General features: G+C 37.4%; 1 protein-coding gene across 1 annotated transcript in view; it reads left to right on the forward strand.

Moving 5' to 3' along the window:
* The first annotated feature begins 3,643 nt into the window (after nt 1-3,643).
* The window catches only part of elp2 (elongator acetyltransferase complex subunit 2), a 32,552-nt gene continuing 17,380 nt past the window's right edge, over nt 3,644-18,815 (forward strand). The window contains exons 1-10 of the mRNA XM_008421806.3: nt 3,644-3,848; nt 3,995-4,073; nt 5,906-5,976; nt 6,158-6,302; nt 8,498-8,575; nt 8,752-8,816; nt 8,932-8,998; nt 11,111-11,257; nt 11,508-11,603; nt 12,653-12,753. Of these exons, the coding sequence (XP_008420028.2) occupies nt 3,717-3,848; nt 3,995-4,073; nt 5,906-5,976; nt 6,158-6,302; nt 8,498-8,575; nt 8,752-8,816; nt 8,932-8,998; nt 11,111-11,257; nt 11,508-11,603; nt 12,653-12,753 (981 nt within the window). The 5' untranslated portion in view covers nt 3,644-3,716. The remainder of the gene's footprint in view (nt 3,849-3,994; nt 4,074-5,905; nt 5,977-6,157; nt 6,303-8,497; nt 8,576-8,751; nt 8,817-8,931; nt 8,999-11,110; nt 11,258-11,507; nt 11,604-12,652; nt 12,754-18,815) is intronic.

Here is an 18,815-nt window from a genome sequence, read left to right on the forward strand (position 1 = left end):
GGCACTCCAGTATTTTCCACTTTGTCGTAAACTTGGGCCATCTTAGTTCCAATTTTTTTTTATCTTGGAACATTTTTCTTTCATTTGAGAATTATGGTTGAATAGATGGTTAAAACTTCAAACAAGTCAAAAACTGATTAGATGTCAAAGTACAAACTGTATCAACCTTTAAGCATGGTGGTGGGGATGTCATGCTGATGGGCCAGAGGCATTAGTGTATAGTTAGAAAAAATGAATATAAATTTAAAGACAAACTTTTATTTAATATGCCTCAAAATTATACAACTTTTCAAATCACATAAGTTGATGGTGGAAACTTGGACACAGTTGGGTGTTCCAACAGAGCAGTGACCCTATTTACATTTTCAAAACTGTGTTGCCAAGTATGCATCAGGTAACAATAAATTCTGGCTAATCTTGGGTAAGGATGTACTTGTACCAGTATGAAAAAACAAAAAGAAGCTATATTTGTATGCTATATTATTATTCTACCCTGGAAGGAGAATGGTTATGATAAATCATTAAAAGTAAAAAATTAACTTGACATTCACAACCCTGATGAATGGATGAAACCGTCTCACCAAAGCTGCACATTAAAAGAGTTTCTTCATACATATTTATACAAGATTAAGCTTTGTAGTTATTATTTCAGTGCCGTCCATCTCAGCGCACACATTAACCTCTGGGGAGAAAAAAAACAACAAAAAACAAAAAACATAACCAGAAAGTGCTGGTTAGTTTAATTTGCTTGCACAATCACTCAGAATACTTCTGTGTGTTAGACTGCTTTGCCCTTGTCTGAGACCTCCAGCTGAACTCACTCTCTTAGCACGATACAGTGACCAGAAAAGACCCCCGTGGAAGAGAGGAGTTCAAACGGAGGTAAGGCGTCACAAGTATGTGGCCCCAACAGTGCTTTTATGTACTGATCTCAAAATGTTCCATAATTGTAGGTTTTTTGATATCTTCGGTAAAATAATAATAATAATGTAATAATAATAATAATAATAATAATAATAATAATAATAATAATAATAATAATAATAATAATAATAATAATAATAATAATAAAAGTACACTTTTCAGTAAGCATGTGTCAACCACATGGCTGTGTGATCCATACTTCTTAACCTATTTATCAAATGTTTTAAGAATAGACTCCCCCAAAGAACACCACATGACAGATGAGTTTTTTGAAGGTAAAGTGTCAGCCACACTGACTGTAACAACTGCACTGTATAATTAAGATTTAAACCATTGCAGTGCTGATCCTTTAATCTCAACATTATGCTCTATGAAAGAAATGCTATGGTCTATTATCTCAAAAGCAGCACTGGGATCTAAAAGCGCTGAGATGAATTGCATTCAAATGAAAAGCAAACTTGAAGCAGCAGTGCTGTCAAGGATAGGCCATCTCTCAGTCCTTTTCGGCTGTTGTCTTGTCAAGAAGGCTCTCACAGGAACAAGATAAATTTAATTACACGTAAACAAAACTGACAGTTGCAACGTGAAATGCAGACACCCAGCATGGAGGGCCTAGAATTCACTTAATCTGCGTTTCTCTTGTTATATAATCACACACACACACACACACACACACACACGCACACACACACACACACACACACACACGCACACACGCACACACATCTCGCATAGGCTCGTTAGAATTTGGATTTCATTTTTATGACAGCTGTTCTCAGTTTGAAACAGCAGCCGATGTAAACATGACAGGATACGTAAACGTTTTTTTTTTTTTTGGAACTTACGAGCGTATTTTTAAGGAATAATGGTAGACCATAAACTAATTTTCTCATAGGCTCATTTTAAAGTAGAACCTCTGAACCTTACTTGACAGGCATGCACAAATATAAAGCGACTTGTACAACCCTGCCAAGTGCTGTTATTATAATATGTTGTGCTGGATATTTAAAGTGACTCTATCACCATGGAGCAAGAATATGTTGACTAAACATCACAGACAAAAGCATATCCTACTACTCTTTTTTTTTTTCCCCTGGCACTAAAAACAAAGACAGGATTTTCCACAAAACACCCTCTTCTCCTGCAGTGACTTGATACATTTGATCGTATTAATCCTATGTTACATAAGCAGCTATAGATAATGAACACAGGACCAAAATAAAACAGAAACTTCTCAGCTATTGCTTTCCTGCTGCTCCTGACATAAGAACTACACTCTGTAGATGCACGGGTCGTCTCACTCTGCCAAGTCCGTCCAAATCTTGTTTCCCCGAGACTGAGGGAAGAGGGACAACGGCAAGGCAAACAGTGGCTATTTTCTACCCGGAGAGCTGGTGACAGCGAGCCTGTTTTGTCTTTGTCACGCAGATATAGACTGCAAGTCATCACGGTCAGAATGGAGCCAGAAGAGGCTCAGCCACCCATCCTCTGTTCCCCCAGTTTTCTCCTCTTCATATTGTTTTTCTCTCTCTCTGTGTGTGTTTGTCAAGTGGGAAACTTGTATTTACAGTAATACGCAATGTACAAAATTTTTATGAAATGTGTGCGCCGTTAAAATTCAGAAATTATATGATTTCTTCTCTTTGACGGTAAAATTTTCTCTTATTAATTGTTTATTTGTTTATTTTTAAGCTTAATAAGACAGAATGTCTGGCTGGCAGCTAGCTCAGCTGTGACCAGTCAACCTCAATCAAATCTCAGAGAGGGAGTAACACACTCTGACACAACAGTGTATTTTGTTTCAGCAATATTCTCTTTAATTGTAATTCACCTTGAGTAGCTTTAGTCTGATTCTCTGACAGCCTCAGAGGAATCTTGTTATTGTGAAGTCAGCTCTATTTTTCAATAATTAAAGGGCAAAAATGATACAGTGAAATGGTTTTATGCTTTCAGGGTGCATTCTATAGAGAAAATGCAGTTGACATTTTCCAAACCAAGCTACAAATAAAAATCAGCCCTTTTGTTATCTTGTTCATGAGAAGGGAAAAAACCCATTTCTTGTTCAGCAAACTATGTAACACTCACCTCATGATGAGATTCAAATTATAATGTACTTTTATGATTTAAGGAACACAATTCTCATTTTTAGACTTTGAATAATTACAATTTAAAGCGGCCCAAATCATAGACTGCACGGAGTTTGTTTTTCTTCTATGATTATCTTGCGTCACCTAGTGGCTTTTACTGGTTGCTGCATCTCACAGTCACCATCGTTGCCAGTACATAAGTGCATCTTAGTAACTTAGAATATCAGTCAAGTGTTAATTTAAATCTTTTGATATGCCTAATTTATGGTGTGCGCAATCAGAGGGATGACTGTTGGCTTAACATTTCTCCAAAGAAAACAAATTTCAACTATGGATTAAAGATTTCTGAAGGAGGCAGCTAAATGCATATTTTTGAGGTTTGTTGATGCACATCTGCTATAGTCACTGCCTTTGCTGTAATTCTGAAAAGTTGTAGAGTTAAAAGGAATTGAATTCAAATGATTTAAATTTAATCAAAACAGTTTTGTGATCCATATCACAATTAAAATTAATGTAGTATGTGTCTTAACCCCTGTTCAGTCCAGTTCTAGTTTGTATTTGTAGATCAACCAGTTTTACAGTTTTCGTGGCGCATTTGTTTTAACTAATATGATATTTACGTAACTTGGCTATGGAACCATTGATGCCCAGAAACTGTTTACCAGCGGAGTCTTTTACAGTAACTCCACAACTTCTCTAGCAAAGATGGCGGCTTCCATAATTGAGACATGCCATGTAGCATGCAGCGCAAATAGGACTCCGAATGTTGTTTCTTGGGGTCGGGGAGGGACAGTGGCTTTCGGGACATGCAATTCAGTGGCCTTGTACGACCCCCAGGTGATAAAATCTGTAAAACATGTCGGTAGTTTAGTTGTTTTCTCGCTGCTGAGTGCTGATGCTAACGTTATTCGTGTAGAGTGTTTGTTTAAAACGCCGAACCCCCCCAAAAACATTTGGGTTAACATGAATAGTTTGAATTTCAGGAAAGAAGAGTTGTCGCTTTGCTGAATGGACACAAAGGGAGAGTAAATGCAGTCAAGTGGGTTCACAAGAAAGATAATGGTGAGTGTGGAGAAGTGATTTTTTATTCTTTATTATTATTATTGTTAAGCATATTGAACATTTGTACAAAACCATGAGGTGTATAGAGTGCGGGGAAGTAAAGTTAGCATGCAAACTCAATACAGAAACATTAGTTGGAAAAATGTAACCAAGTATGACAGCAATGTGTCAATACTTGTTAGTCATGATTTCATGGCCAGAATAATCTTCAGTGCATCCACAATAATTGACAGTTAATAATTCTTTATCTTTACCACTTCATTATCTAAGTTAAATTTACTGGTTTGTGTGAAAATCTATTTCTAGGAAAGCTCTCTAAGGTCCAGCTTTGTGTCGAATTCCTAGGTAGTGATAACCGTGGGTAATAACATCAGGTTCACACTATTGCACAATAAATAAATAAATAAAAACCTATAACTATAGTTTTACTAACAAGAAAACCAAATCAACATTTCCTGTTACAGCAAATTCATTTTGGTGTAGCAAGCAATATATTTGATTCTTTTGGTAGGCTACGCCACCTGCTGTTACAAATGGATAACGGCATGTGGCCACATCTCCACATAGTTCTGAGACGATGTTTCTAAAAGTGACGCTTTTCAGATGTGCGCTTCTCTTGATTAATTTCTTGCATATCAGATGGTCTTCTGTGTGATGTGGTGTAATGACTACTAGAAAGTCAACCACTGAGGCTGCAAAAATGTTAATTATTGCAATCCATTCAGGCACACCTTAGTCGTTTTATTTCAAATTATATTGACATTTAACACACTTTTTAAGGCATATAAAGTCTTCAATGTGACTTGGGGTATTTTTGCAAAATAGAAAAGTTTAGCAAAGAATGGCCTGTACAAAGAATGTTTTTTTTTTTAAATCTGTGTTGGTATACCATGAGGGACTGACTCAAAGTTGTTTGAGTCCCTTGGCCATTCCTTGATTGATGGACAGCTGTGTCCATAAGGTCATTGGTGATGTCTTTCTGTGTTGATGTTGTGCCAGAGCACACATGAATACCAACAAACTGCCAGAGCATCTTCTTTATGTGGATACTCTACTCACACTTACTGGTGATCACTTAATCAATACATTTGTTTAGCTATTATATTTGTTAAATTGCTATTGAGTGTATTAGGGAACCACTTACTTGTTGACGTTTTTTCTTATTGTTTTTTTTGCTTTTTTTGGTAATTTTAGCTACAGTTGAAAATAGGCAGAAGCAAAACTGCATTCCCTGGCTAACGTGACTGCAAAACACAATACACCACATTTTACAGCGAGTTCAGCAGTTTTATCTTGAAAGCAATAACTTGATCACACGTTGGAGTTGTTTTTAATTCAATAGCATTACATTTAAGTTGCAAAGATAGTAAATCACTCTTTCACTTCCTGCTTTTGTGTCATGAAACAGTTTTGGTTCAGTAGATTATGGCAGTTTCAGATGGTTTACATTTAGGTTTTATTCACTTTAGAGGTTGTTTTTTGTTTTTCTACAAATCTTTTTTTATTTTACATTTTAAAAAAGGTTCATTTTCTTTTCACCATAATTCAGAATATTAGACCCACTTCAATACTTTCTGGTGGAACATTTAATTATTTTTGTATTAATGTGTTGTTTCTACAATTTAGGTCGTCTCACTGACCTGACCTAACATTTGCATTTAGATTTAAGTAGTCCTCTTTGCTGCCATAATGTCATGTATGAATTTATTTATTTATTTATTCAATTATTTGTTGTTTTTTTAGTAAGGTGACCCTGTGTTTTCTCTTAATTTAACCAATTCGTCGATAACGAGTTGTAAGTTAATTCCGTTGCGTTGATTTTATTGTCGCAGCATCAGAGCGTCATGTCGTCTCAGGAGGTTCAGACAATCGGATCATCCTCTGGGAAGCTCAACATGGGAAGGTAAACTGCCTACATTTCAGCTTTCCTGGGTCTCGGGTGGCTTCAGCTGCCAGTGCTTAGATTAGAAAAAAAAATAAAATCTGTGTTTGTCCGAGTGTTGTGTTGTGCAGGTGATATTTTATGTAATTTCAGAGATGAAAAATAGAAGCCTTGAATACAAATGTTTTGTGTAATGCCACAGTTTGTCCAGTCAGTGGAGTGTAAGGGCCACACTGGTCCTGTCAATGCTGTGGATGCCGTCTACCTGGAGGACTCTAAGATCCTCATTTCCTCTTCTTCGTCTGACTCCACAGTGAGATTATGGCTCTGCAGTGACAATAAAGAAGGTAATAAACAAGTAAAACGGACATGAAAGGCATTTGGAAATTATTTATCACCATCTCAGAAACCCAGAAGTTATCAGTGATGTGTGCATTTTGATGTGAGCCTCACTGCTTTTTATTCTTTTAATACACTCCCTCTAAGTTGTTCACATCTTTATTTCACTGCTTAACAGAAAGTGGAGAAATGTCTGTTTCTCGTCAGGGGGCATTATCTGTTATTTTTCTCAAGTGTGCTATTATGAAACCTCTGCTGAGGAAAGCAACTCGGATCCATTGGTAATCAATGTTTATAGAACATTTTTTAACTTCCACTTTTCTTGGTGAAAAGGCTTGAATTGTTTCAAATGATAATTCACTTTACAGTATTGAATTACAAGCCAGTTTTTTCTCCAAGCAGAATCATCGAAGAGAAATGGCTCCAGTTAAAACCGTCAAACACCACAGAGTCAGCAGTGACTCATAAAGAGCTCCTAGTTCCTATTTCGGTCCCGTTTGATCTTATTGCTGCATTCGACACTTTCTAATTTGATGGCTGCATACTTCAACAGATTTAACAGGTTAAGTTTTTAACTGCTTTTTATTACACCTTGGATAAGAGTTTCCATGTTTCAGCTGGTAGTTTGTAGTCTGCAGAAGGATAAAGCTAAGATTTGAATTTGGGTCATTCCTTGTTACTGTTACTCTGAGCCATGTTACCTAAACCCTGTTGGTGTTACTGCAGAAATTTATCTGAACTCTCATAGGTTTACAGTGGCTGATAGAATTATTGTTACTCTAGGGGGGAAGTGTCTATCAGGACTTGAAGTAAATTCATCTTTGAATGGGGAAGCATAAGTGATATTTATTTGATGCCCACTATCTTTGGACAATGTTCCCTGCTTTAAATTCAGTACCGTTTTCGGATTCAAAACTCCACCAAAAATGTTAGTATTTCTACAGGCAGTGGGTCAGTTGTTGCAACACTTTCTCTGTTTGTTGTGGTCTAATTTCTGAGTTTATGTACTCTTCTCCTTTTTACCCATATCTTCAACATGGTTTATATTAGGCTTGAGCCAGTATAAAATTCTCACTTCATGCTATTTTTTATGGTATAAACCAAAACAAACAAACAAAAAAAGCAGTGATATGAAAAAAGAGATCTAGTTGATTTTTATTTAAACCAGAAAAGCAGTTATTACTACTGCAGAAATTACATAAAACTGAATATTTGAAATTATAATAATGTTGTAAAAACATTTGTTTATTAATTTGTTACATAGGCTTTGAAAAACTGGAAAATGTTTAATAGGCATCCATTTTCTAAACCTTAAATCCTGCAGGTTCAGTGGGATCAGGGGCGATATGATTCCAAGCAACCACATTTTTCTTTGTTGTACAAAAGGGAAATAACCCGGCCTGAGCAGCAACAGGTGGAGGAGGGTGACGTTAAACCATAGAAATGTTGTGATGGAAAATTTTCATCAGTTTGAACTGTAACTTTTTTTTTTTCTCTGCCTTGATAATATTAAGCAGACCATGGAGAGTTTATTTATGGTTTATTTGAATTGCAACACTGTAAGATGCTATTAATGATATTTTGTGTTTGGTTTGCAGTTCATTATTCTCTCTGTATCTTACGACTAAAGTAGATATCAGTTTCACTATGTGCAAAATATTCTTCTTGTCTTGGCTGATTCAATCTATTATTAAGCTTATGTACATTTAAATGTTTTTCCTTCTTTATAAAATATTGAACAAATATTTTATGCTACATTTTATTTCAGTGGTCAGTTGATGTTAGGGGGCCAAACTGAAAAATACAATCCCAGTGATTCCTATGTGGTTTTGACAGAAATCTGTTTTGACACCTGGGTGTCAGTGGAGCTTCCAGTTATCGCCTTCATCTGCTTTTCCTCTTTTTAACTTGTCTGGGATTTGAGTTTCCTTTTCCTGAGTGTTTTTTTTTTGTCTGCCTGTCACTGCAAAAGGACACAAGTGAAGCTTTACTGTCTTTAGAAGTATCTCTGAAAACCGGAAATAAGTTTAGCTCGAATTTCTTTCTCCAATGTAAATATTACACTATCTAATTTGGCTCTTTTTATGCATAAGGCGAAAACATGCTTAAAATAGACATTAGAAGTCTTTTTGAGTCCCGCAATCCATTTGTTTACAACTGTGTGACGGTGTCTGAAAATGTTTCCATGTGGATGTCTCCTCAGTTGAGTGCCTCCATAATGTATCATTTGGGAGCAGTTTCATGATGGATGTCTCTCTAGCTCTGTTGCCAGGCACTGGAGGTAAGCACAAGCTGCTCTTTCAACACCCTTTAAGTTGCACACACATTTTTCCTTTTACATCATTCTTCTCGTTTTGGTGTGTTGCCGTGCTCTTCCACCCGCCTCTTGCATATTAAAACTGATTTTCTGATATTAAGCCCATGGTTTGTGTGTTTTGTCTTTATGTGCGTTTCTAGTTCCCATACTGGCCTGCGGGGGTGATGACTCCAGGGTGCATCTGTATGTGCAGGAGAGCAGTCAGGTAAGCTAGCCTCACTACTCCCCCAGGGGTAGGTTGTTCATGAATCCTAATTGTTTAATCTGAGCTTCTGATGCTTGAAGGCAACTACTGACTCTGTGAAATGGCTCCCTTGCAGCTGCAGAAAGCCATGTCGCTGCAAGGGCACGAAGACTGGGTCCGTGGCGTGAAATGGGCATGTACTGGTGAGTTTGTCTGTTAAGGTGCAACCAGCGCACTGTAAACTCAAAAGCCTGTTTCTGTTGCCTCATTGGCAGATTCAAGGAAAGAAGAATTGCATGTGTTTATATGCTTTTGAAGTATTCATTATGACTGGCAAAATGCATGAAAAACAGCTGTTGCTTTTGACCAACAAGCTTAAGATATCAGGAACTTCTGGTTTTGCACTTGTAATGTAACCTTTGTTAGTTGCAATCCTTGATAAAGAATTGTAATAATCAGATTTATTATTTTCAAGTGTTACCTTATCTATTAAAGCATTGAATGAACCAAAAAAAAAAAAACAGACTTGAGAGAATGTATTTATATTTGGATTAATGGTGTAGTTCCAAAAATAATACATTGAAACAGGATCATTCTTTATATGTTTTTTTTTTGTTTTGTTTTGTTTTGTTTCTTTCCCCATGTAGCTTGGTCATCAGATAATTGGTGGCTCTACAGGCCTTAGGTGAAGGTTACAACCTGATGCACTGGGCTGGTCAGCAGCAGCAGTGGCAGAAAAAGAGAATCCCTACTTTATGTTTAGGATTCAGTATGTCAGTGTCACAAAAATATAGTTTCTAGAACGACGAAGGTGCTTTCTCAACTGTCTGTAAGCCATTTAAGAACAAACATAAGCTCTCCTGTCACAATTGCATGCGGTTTTGGCAGACTTTCAGTCGGAAACCAAAACAAATTATAGTTTGTGTTATCAAGTGTCAGTGCTTTGATTGACTTAATAGCTTGGCATCTTTCTCAAATGAGGAATGTATAGCATTATGATAATATGTCTGTCTTTTTTGGCACAGATGAAACCGGACTAGTCACCACAGGAAAAAAAAGCTGACATGCATTATGTATAAAGACAGGGACATTCAGCAGAAAACCAGCATGGGCTTTGTCTGCCACCTGTCTGTGTGTTGGCTTGTGGTCCTGCTGTCTTATTGGCTACATCACAGTTAGATGCTAACCTCTCATTGATCCCTGATGGAGCAGCTGTTAAATTCTCTGGACATGATACCTTGGGGTATGATGATAATTATAACCAGAACATTAAGGCTTAGGTCCCTCTTTGTCCAACATTTAACAGCGTAATCGTGATCATCTTTAATTTAAGCTGAATTCTAATACAGCCTGAGCTCATCTCATCTGTTTAATTTGACCATTTTTGTCCTTTGCTCCTTTGCTTAATACCCCAACCTTATGCCCATGGCTTGCAAATTAAAACTAAACAAAATATTTGCAAAGATTTCTCAATGCTTGTAAAAAAAAAAAGTATACAAAGAAACATATTTAAATAAAAGCTTCAATACAATTAAGAAGTTGACATGTAAAACTGCTATTATAAAAAAAAATATATTTAAAACCGTAAAATAATACTTTAATGAAGAGAGGGGGTGCAGTCCATTAAATGTCAACTGTACAAGTTTCAGTGTTCACATATGTGTCTGGGCCAATTTTTTTTCACATGAGATGTAAAACGTCTGAAGCTAGCCAATTGTTTACTGGTGGCAACACTTTTGAAACTGGGGTCCTTTAAGTGAGACAGATGTATTAAGAAAATGTATTTAAAAAATCTTAAAAGATGATAACCTTTCTGGATTTTACAATGATGCCACTTCATTGGCTCTTGATCTAAAACTTTCAATGCTTAATTATATAAGGACAACATAAGCTTTAAAACACATTGACTAGTTTGGTCAATCTAATTCACAGCAATTTATTGTTTTCATCGGTCTATTTCATTGGTCTATTTGTTACTTTACGATACAGAACATTTCCATTTCACCCCCTTTTTTTTGTGTGTGATTAATAAAACTCAGCTGAACTCACTCTTAACAGGCCCTGCATTAAAAAATGTCATTTACCGAATGGCATTTTATGACAACAGTCAAACATTTATGAAGACTCCTTCATGTTTATTACAGGCGTTATGTTTATGACAATGTCATGTCGGTCTTCCCCTCATCTATTATACGCGTAATATAAAGTAGATGTTGTGTGTAGTTCACAACAACATATTCAGTATTGGACCTTTGTAACTTTGAGGCTTCTTAGAGAGCAGATTTTCAGGTTTCCTCTCTCCGTGTCTCATTCAGGGGACGAGCTGTTATTAGCCAGCTGTTCACAGGACTCTCTCATCAGAGTGTGGAGGCTCTGTGCCAAATCTGGCACAGACACGCACACAGAAGATGATCACACCGTCATCAAAATGAAAGAGGACGTTTTTGAAGTGAAGGACAGAGGTGAGTGGGCCAGCCAGACTTGATTACAGAAAAAATGTGTTAATTAAGCAAATGAGGAGAGATTATTATTATTATTATTATTATTATTATTATTATTATGATTATTATTATGTTTATATAGAGAAAGACTTCCATGTTCCCTATAATCAGTACAACATATGTTTGCATTTGATTTCATATCAGGGCATGTTTACCTGATATTACTGACGTGTTTGTTGTTGTCATTTGGCCGTTTTTGTTCTTTTCACAGGAATGGTCTCGAGGTTTGCAGTGTCCCTGGAAACTGTCTTGGCAGGACATGAGAACTGGGTTTATGGAGTCAGCTGGCAGCCTCCTGTCTATGAAGGTAGTTTAAATTAAAAAGGCATTAAGGCTTTTTCCTAGGACTCCTGCACAGTGTTGAGTAATATTTGAATTTGTCATTATGCAGTTATGAAAAAAAAGAAGATAACGTGGTATGAAAAAATGTTAATCGTTTCTTATTCCATGATATAAGAGATGAAATAGAAATTTCTGAAGAAAAAGGAATACTTGAATTAATTTATATTTTGATGTCCTTATTTAATTTTCCGCATCAGAAGTTTTTGTCCAACATGCAAAATGGAGATGTCTTTTTCAGTGGTTATGTTTGTTTGCAGTTCTTTAAACTATGGCTGCCAAACTGAGTCCAGCTTAGATGGCAATCACAACAAATAAGATCACATTTTTAATTTTATTTATTTCAATTATTATTTAAACTGTGTTAAAATGTCACATATCAGAAGTCGAGATTCAAATAATCTGTATTTATTTTATGTTTGAGTGTTTTAGGTTCTGAAATAGAACTGATCAAAGAGTTTCCAGATGCTAAAGGGATGAAAGTGGTTCATCCCTTCACGACACTGCTGAATCGGATAGAGTCTGTATCATTGTGCTCCTTCTCGATTTGTTAAACATGTAAACGAATAAAATCCAATTAGGTAGTGGTTTTGTTCTCAACTTTTCAACATGTAATAAACATCTTGACAAATAAAGTTGTAGAAACCATGTTGGTCTCTAACAACGCACATTTTTTAGGATGGTATGAAATTATGGTTGGTTGGTCTTTATAATTTATACAATTCCTGCTTTGCATAATCTGTTACTCCTGTGACTCGCTCAACATGTTATGTTTTTAGATTTTCTAACATTTAGCAAAAATAGTTTTATGGGCAGACTGAAATGACATGGTTGCATGAGCAAGAAAACATTCACTCCTTTGAATTTGAACTTGGAACAAACAACTTGAAACTGGATCTGCGAAAAAATGACTTGTGAATACCTGTGAGAGCCCCTGTCTCGATAGTCTACTACGAACAAGATTAGCTGTGAACGTTCATCTTGTAAGCATCTGAGTGTCTTTGTCTCCCCCTGCAGGTGGTGAGCTGCAACAGCCTCTTATTCTACTCTCAGCCTCCATGGACAAAACCATGATCATCTGGGCTCCTGAGGAAGGATCTGGTGTCTGGGTAGAGCAGGTAGGTGTTGACTTTAGTAGTATGACAGTTTATGCAGACACACACACACACACGCATACACACACACGCATACACGCACACACGCATACACACACACACACACACACACACACACACACACACACACACACACACACACACACACACACACCACCAATCATCATTCTCTGCTGCCAATACGGTTCTTTCACAACCCAGCTATAGAGCCAACCTTCTTTTCAGTCTCTTCTCTGGCCATAGTCCACCTCTCCTGCTTTGTCTCCACTATCTCAGTTCCCATTCCTTCTGACGTTGAGGTGTCAGAAATAGCATTGACAGACAGTGATGAGGAGAAGCTGAGACTTGTGCACTACTGAGCTCAGACAAGCTGATATCGTCCCCTCGGATGTTTAACTCTTTCACCCGCCCGCCCCCTTCTATTGCAGCACATTTCCCAATGCATAAAAGTAGAGGGTGATGAGAAGCTTCTGTTCTAGCTCATTTTTTTGGTTTTTATTCATTTAATGAATGACAAAACGTGTGAGGAAAAGCAATCCAACATTTACATGTGCTTAGAAATAAAACATAGAAGGTAAGAGGTTTTGGTCACGGCAGGCAGTTCTGGACAAAAAGGCCGTGGATTAACTGCTTGTTTACAATAATTGGGTTGAAAAGAACAAAGCTGGAATGAGAGGAATCGGCTCCCGGTGAATTGCAGGAAAGGAGACTAGACTTTATCGAACTGGATTAAACGATCTCAGAGGGTTGTTTAGAGCTTTTTTTAAATGTTCAACAGTCTGTTAAAAGATTAAGCCATTGATTTATTGATTGTTTTGTTTTCTCGTTGCAGTTGAGTGATATTGTTTTCTCGGCCCCGAATTAATGCAATTGTAACAGAGGACAGTAATGTCTGAGTTGTTCTGCGCCCTCAGAACGAGAAGTAGGAGGACGCTTTGGATTCGTATCATGCAGTTTTCTCATGAAATCTAACCAAAGCAGCTGAACTGTAGAGCAGAACCAAACAATTGCACAGGGTTTTACATAATGTGAAAATGTACAGATAAAGAAGCTGATTTTAGTGTTTTCTGAGTTTGAATAAGTGGGGAAAGAAAGTGTGGAAAAATGCTTACATTTTCAAACTCATTGTTTATCCCATTATCTGAATGCGGCCCTTGTGTCCTTTCTTTCTACATGGTGTCCTTCCTTCCTTTCTTCCTTCGTTCCCAGCTTTTGTAGCTTTCTGTTCACTGTACACGTTTATGCAATAAATTCACAGTGAGCTTTAACGTTTTTGATAGTTTAAAAAACCCCACAAAGGACTAAAAACTCTGGAAAGGCGAGTATAGAAAAGTCAGGAGTGTTTGTCGTGAAATTTCCAAGCTGATTGTTTTTTTTTTTTTTTTTTTTCCCCAGAATCATCTTTTTCTTTTATTCCCCAAACTAAGCTGTTAAAACTTTTGTCTCCTCCTCTGCCCCTCCTTTCTCCCTTTCTCTAGCTCTCCTGTTTTCTCTCATTTCAATGGAAACTTCCTCTCTTTGTGCTCCCAGCAGCTGAGGCTGTGCCAGAGTGGAAGCTCAATTTAACACAAGTGTGGATTGGGAGGAAAAAAGAGCAGTTCTCGCCCCATCTGCTCCACACCTTTTTTTTTTTTTTGTTGTTGTTCCAAAACGCATCATATTCTCAGGTGGTTCAGGACAGCACACGGCCTCTTGCTCAAATATTGGTCCAAAATCCAAAAATAAAATCAAAGACGTGTTCGCATATGCACATATCCTGGAAGTGTGTCCTTTCAAATGAACACGCACGACTGAGTGAACAGAGACCCAGTGTGTGATTGCACTCCAGGCTGATGAAGATTTGCTGCTTGATCTATTACTTTTTGGGACCTTTGATCCCTTGGTTTTATTTCCACGGCGATTAGCAACAAAGTTTAGTTTTCTTCCTCTGAAATGCGGGATGATTAGGGCCTAAAGCCACTGAGAATTTTGCATATTCTTCTCTTAAAAAAAAAAAAAAAAAAGGTTGGTATGTGAAGGGAGGGGGGAAAAAACTGTAGAAAAGGGGATGTAGGAAGATATTTTGCGCACCGGGAGCCTTTATTCTTCCAAATAAATAAATAAACCTCAGACCTGGCGTAACCTTTGTGTTGTTTGTGTGAAAGTGCATGGCATATGAGTCCTCTTTCAGTCCCTCTTTTTTCTGTTTGAGGAGCAAACCCTTTGAAGTGACAGAATCCCTGTCTACAAAGGGAGATTAACCTCTGAAGCTGTGTGACACACAGACACAAACCTCCACATACAACAACAGCAAAACCTTTCGAAGAAAACATTTCTACACGCGATTCTAGAAATTAGCCTTGAAGGCGCTCTCGTTAATGTAGCCGAAAGATCCTCAGCCGCACCGAGACCGAGGTTTTTGGGCGTAGTAGTTTCTGCGGCGCTAAATGGCCAGCCTTGTTTGTCTTTAATTAGTCGATATATTTATTTTTTTTTTGCAGAGAAGAGCTTCACATCTTCACTCTGATTAGAGTAATTGGTGGGATCTAAAGGACAGCAGGATTAGCAGTGGGGCGGTCAGAGCTTACCGCTGTGGGGGGAAAAAAAAAAACATCTCGCCACATAAACGCACTGGTAATTAACATCTGCGACTGACCACAGAGAGCCACCGAAGGGACTTTTAGTTTGTGTTTAAGCGGTAACCTTTTCTAAGCCTTACTTCAGACTGACAAAATGTGAAGGACCAAATAAATAAAATTCAGATTAAAAGCGATTTGCAACCACATGCAACTGATTTAATGGGAAAAGTTTTCTACATTATAAGTTTTATTTGAATTCTAAAATGCCATATTATTGATATATATTTAGTAATATCGAGCCATAACATCTTAAATGGGATGTAATACTAGACTTTGTCTAAGCCACTCCAAAACTTACACCTTTTTTGGGTCAGTCAGAGGTGAGCTGGCTGTTCAGTGTCCTGCTGCTTGAGATGTTTGAACTGAAGGTCACCAACAGATGATGTTTTTACTAGCAAGCAGCCTCAGCATCATATCATCGCCACCATGTGTAACTATTAGTGTGTTTTTTTTAATTTATTTATTTTTCTGAACCACGCCTTCCAAAGCATAACCTTTTACTTCATTAGTCACTTATAAGTCTTGTATGTCATCAATGCATTTTTTTTCTGGACCACTGACCCAAAATTATATTTGTGGGTATTGTCGTTGCCCTCTTTTTTTTGTTGTTGCTGGAACTAGAGAATGTGGCCTAAAGCAAGTGCTTTTGAATTTGTCCAAGAAAGAAGTCACCCTTTGTGCTTGGCTATGCAATAACCTGAAGGGTAGATTCGAGGGCACTTTGTGGGGCTTTTTCTGCTTGGTTAGGCCTGCTTCATGTTCATCTCAGATCTCTCTCCAGGAGCCATATATACAGTCCTATCCCTGCCGTCCTTGTGCTCCTCTTCAGCAACGCCACTGTCCAAGCATGTATCCATATTGTTCCTCTTCATAAACACGACAGATGACAGCAATTTGCCTCTGTGTGTGTGTGCGCGTTTTCTTTTTCATGATTTATAGCCTGCTGTTGTGTGCCGAATTTTAAAATCAATCTGCTTAATGTTGCATCTCTTCCTCTCAATCTCACCATTTATGTCCCTCCCAGGCTACTTCTCCTCCCCCACTGTAGTCTTTTGTCTCCCTCAGCAGAGGAATAGGCCATTCAACCTAAAGACATGCCTTCATTGCTGCCATTTGTTCTGCTGCGGTCCAGCATTCTTACAGACATTATTTAGAAGGTCACTGATGACCATGGAGAAGCCCGCACGATGGACGAGGCTCACCTTTCTGCATCTAATTTGTGTGTTTCTGCTTGGGGTCAGTCAAGTATTTCCTCCAGGAAAACGTTAATGTTGTGAGGCACAAGTTAATTAAAGATTGAGTTGATATTAAGCATTTTGATTTGGGTTCAGAGTGCTGCAAGTGATCCAGTTCCCATCAGTCTTTCCTTTTGCTTCGATACACCTGTCAGGGCTTAAGGGTCAGAAAAGGGTTTTATTGGTTTTATTTCTAATGGTTCAGTGTATTAAGCTTAGCGGTGTCACAGACCTAGCCCTTCACCATTGCAACTAAGTGTCTTCCATGAGACGTCTCCTCTTTTGAAGTGAGTAGAGGGCAAATCAGTTCCTTGTGGCCTCAACAAAACTTTATTTTATTGGAAATATTTCAATAAATTTCAGTGTTTTGTGTTTATTTAATCTAATTTCATATTCCCAAATTGAATCAAAATTGTATTCCATATAACATTGGAAAAAAATAAAGAAAATAATGGAGTTCATATTCCAATTTGGTAAATTCAACATTTATTTTATGATTTTGTATTAGTTCTTTCTTGTGGTGAGGAATTTAATTTGATTACTTTAATTAGAAAATAAAATTGAGGAACTGACCTCATTATGCTGCTATGAGTTTCTTTAGCCTAGAAACACAGCGAGTCACATTCTTGCATCTGAAAAAAAAAACAAAAAATCACTTGGATATTTTTGTGGGGTGAAACTATTTTTTATTGATTTGAACACGCATTTTAAAATGTGAGTCCTTTTAAGAAGGTTCCAGCTACCTTTTGAAAGAGAAACAAACTGTACTGTAAATATTATTTCAGTTCTAGTTTGTCTTCAATGCCTCATCAACCACTGCAGCGCCGAGTTTAAAGTGTCTCAGTAAAAACAACAACGAGAGGAAATCTTTTTATTGGAAATATTGTATCACAACAGCAGTGATACAATATTGTTTATGATTTTCAGTATTCAGTGTGATTCAATTTTCCAGTTTCTCTCAACGAATCCAGAAAATTTTAAAACTAGCCTAGTATTTATCTTTTTTAATCCAGAAAAAGCAAAACTGCTGCTTTTGTCTTTTTGTTATTTAATTTTTATTAAAAGGTTTTTTTCTTCTTTTTTTTTTATTTTTTATTTTTTTTACATAATTTGTTAAAATTGTTACTATGTCATGTCAGCATGATATTAGACAGATGATCTGTGTAAAAAGTCCAGTTGCTCTGCTTTCTTCCTGCGACAGCAGTGGCAGCTTTTGTAACGCTGCTTGTTTTGTTCGGAGGGGAAGGTAATTTAACTGAGAGCCATCCGGCTAACTCTGCTTCTTGAAGGGGTCGTCGCATTGGGCTGGGGAATGGTCTGTTGATGTGGATAGATTGCATTAACACTGTCAAACTAATGGAGATACACTTTATTACCTACCTCTGAAAGCGGTCAAAGGAAATCTCTCCTCACTTGCTCACTTTCACGTCTGTATTTGGCAATATCCAGACACAATCCGCTCATTCACGCTGCCAGGATCTCGGTGCCAGATGTGAACAAGGTTGGAAAGTACTGATAATTTCTCAGTTTCAGTCACTATCACTTAACTCACTACCTGAGTTAAGTGATGAGGGTTCGGAGGCTAAGCCTAGGAAATGGGATTCAGCCTTGTTGACACCAAGATGAAACTCTTTGCTGCAGTTCTCTTAACAAATAGCCTTAAAATAACTTTTTTATTTCATCTTCCTTAGCATCTTGCTTATATCGTTCCTAATTTGCCTTATTTTCTTTTTAAAGGAGCTCCAGGACGTTTAGAATAACCTCAGCTAATGACCTCTGATGACGTCAGGCTTGGAAAATATTCATTTGTCAGTGTAGCTGTTGTTTTTACTTAAATCAAAAAGTGCTCTCTGCCCCTGGTCGTCATTTGAATCCACAAAGCCGGTTACATAACTGTCTGTATGAACAAAAGCACCGTGCCTATAATTGGAGAGGTGGTGAAGATCCTAAAATAGTCGTTTTTTTTTGTTTTTTTTTTAAATGTTCCGGTATTGTTCTCACCGTAACCTCACTGATTAACTTGTGTTTTCAAAGTGAACTAGTTTTTCAGTAAAAATTCAGCCCAGATGGAGAGTTTGCATTGTGCAACTGAGGACGACACTGCGGTCAGACACTCTCATCCAAATCCAGTTTGTGTAAAACCGTCAGGGTTCTCAAGCTGTGACATTTTTCATGATTAGTTGTTTCGTGTAATATGCTGTGGTGAAATTGC

This window comes from Poecilia reticulata, chromosome 11, assembly GCF_904066995.2.
Source record: "Poecilia reticulata chromosome 11, P_reticulata-male-v2, whole genome shotgun sequence".
NCBI lineage: Eukaryota > Metazoa > Chordata > Actinopteri > Cyprinodontiformes > Poeciliidae > Poecilia > Poecilia reticulata.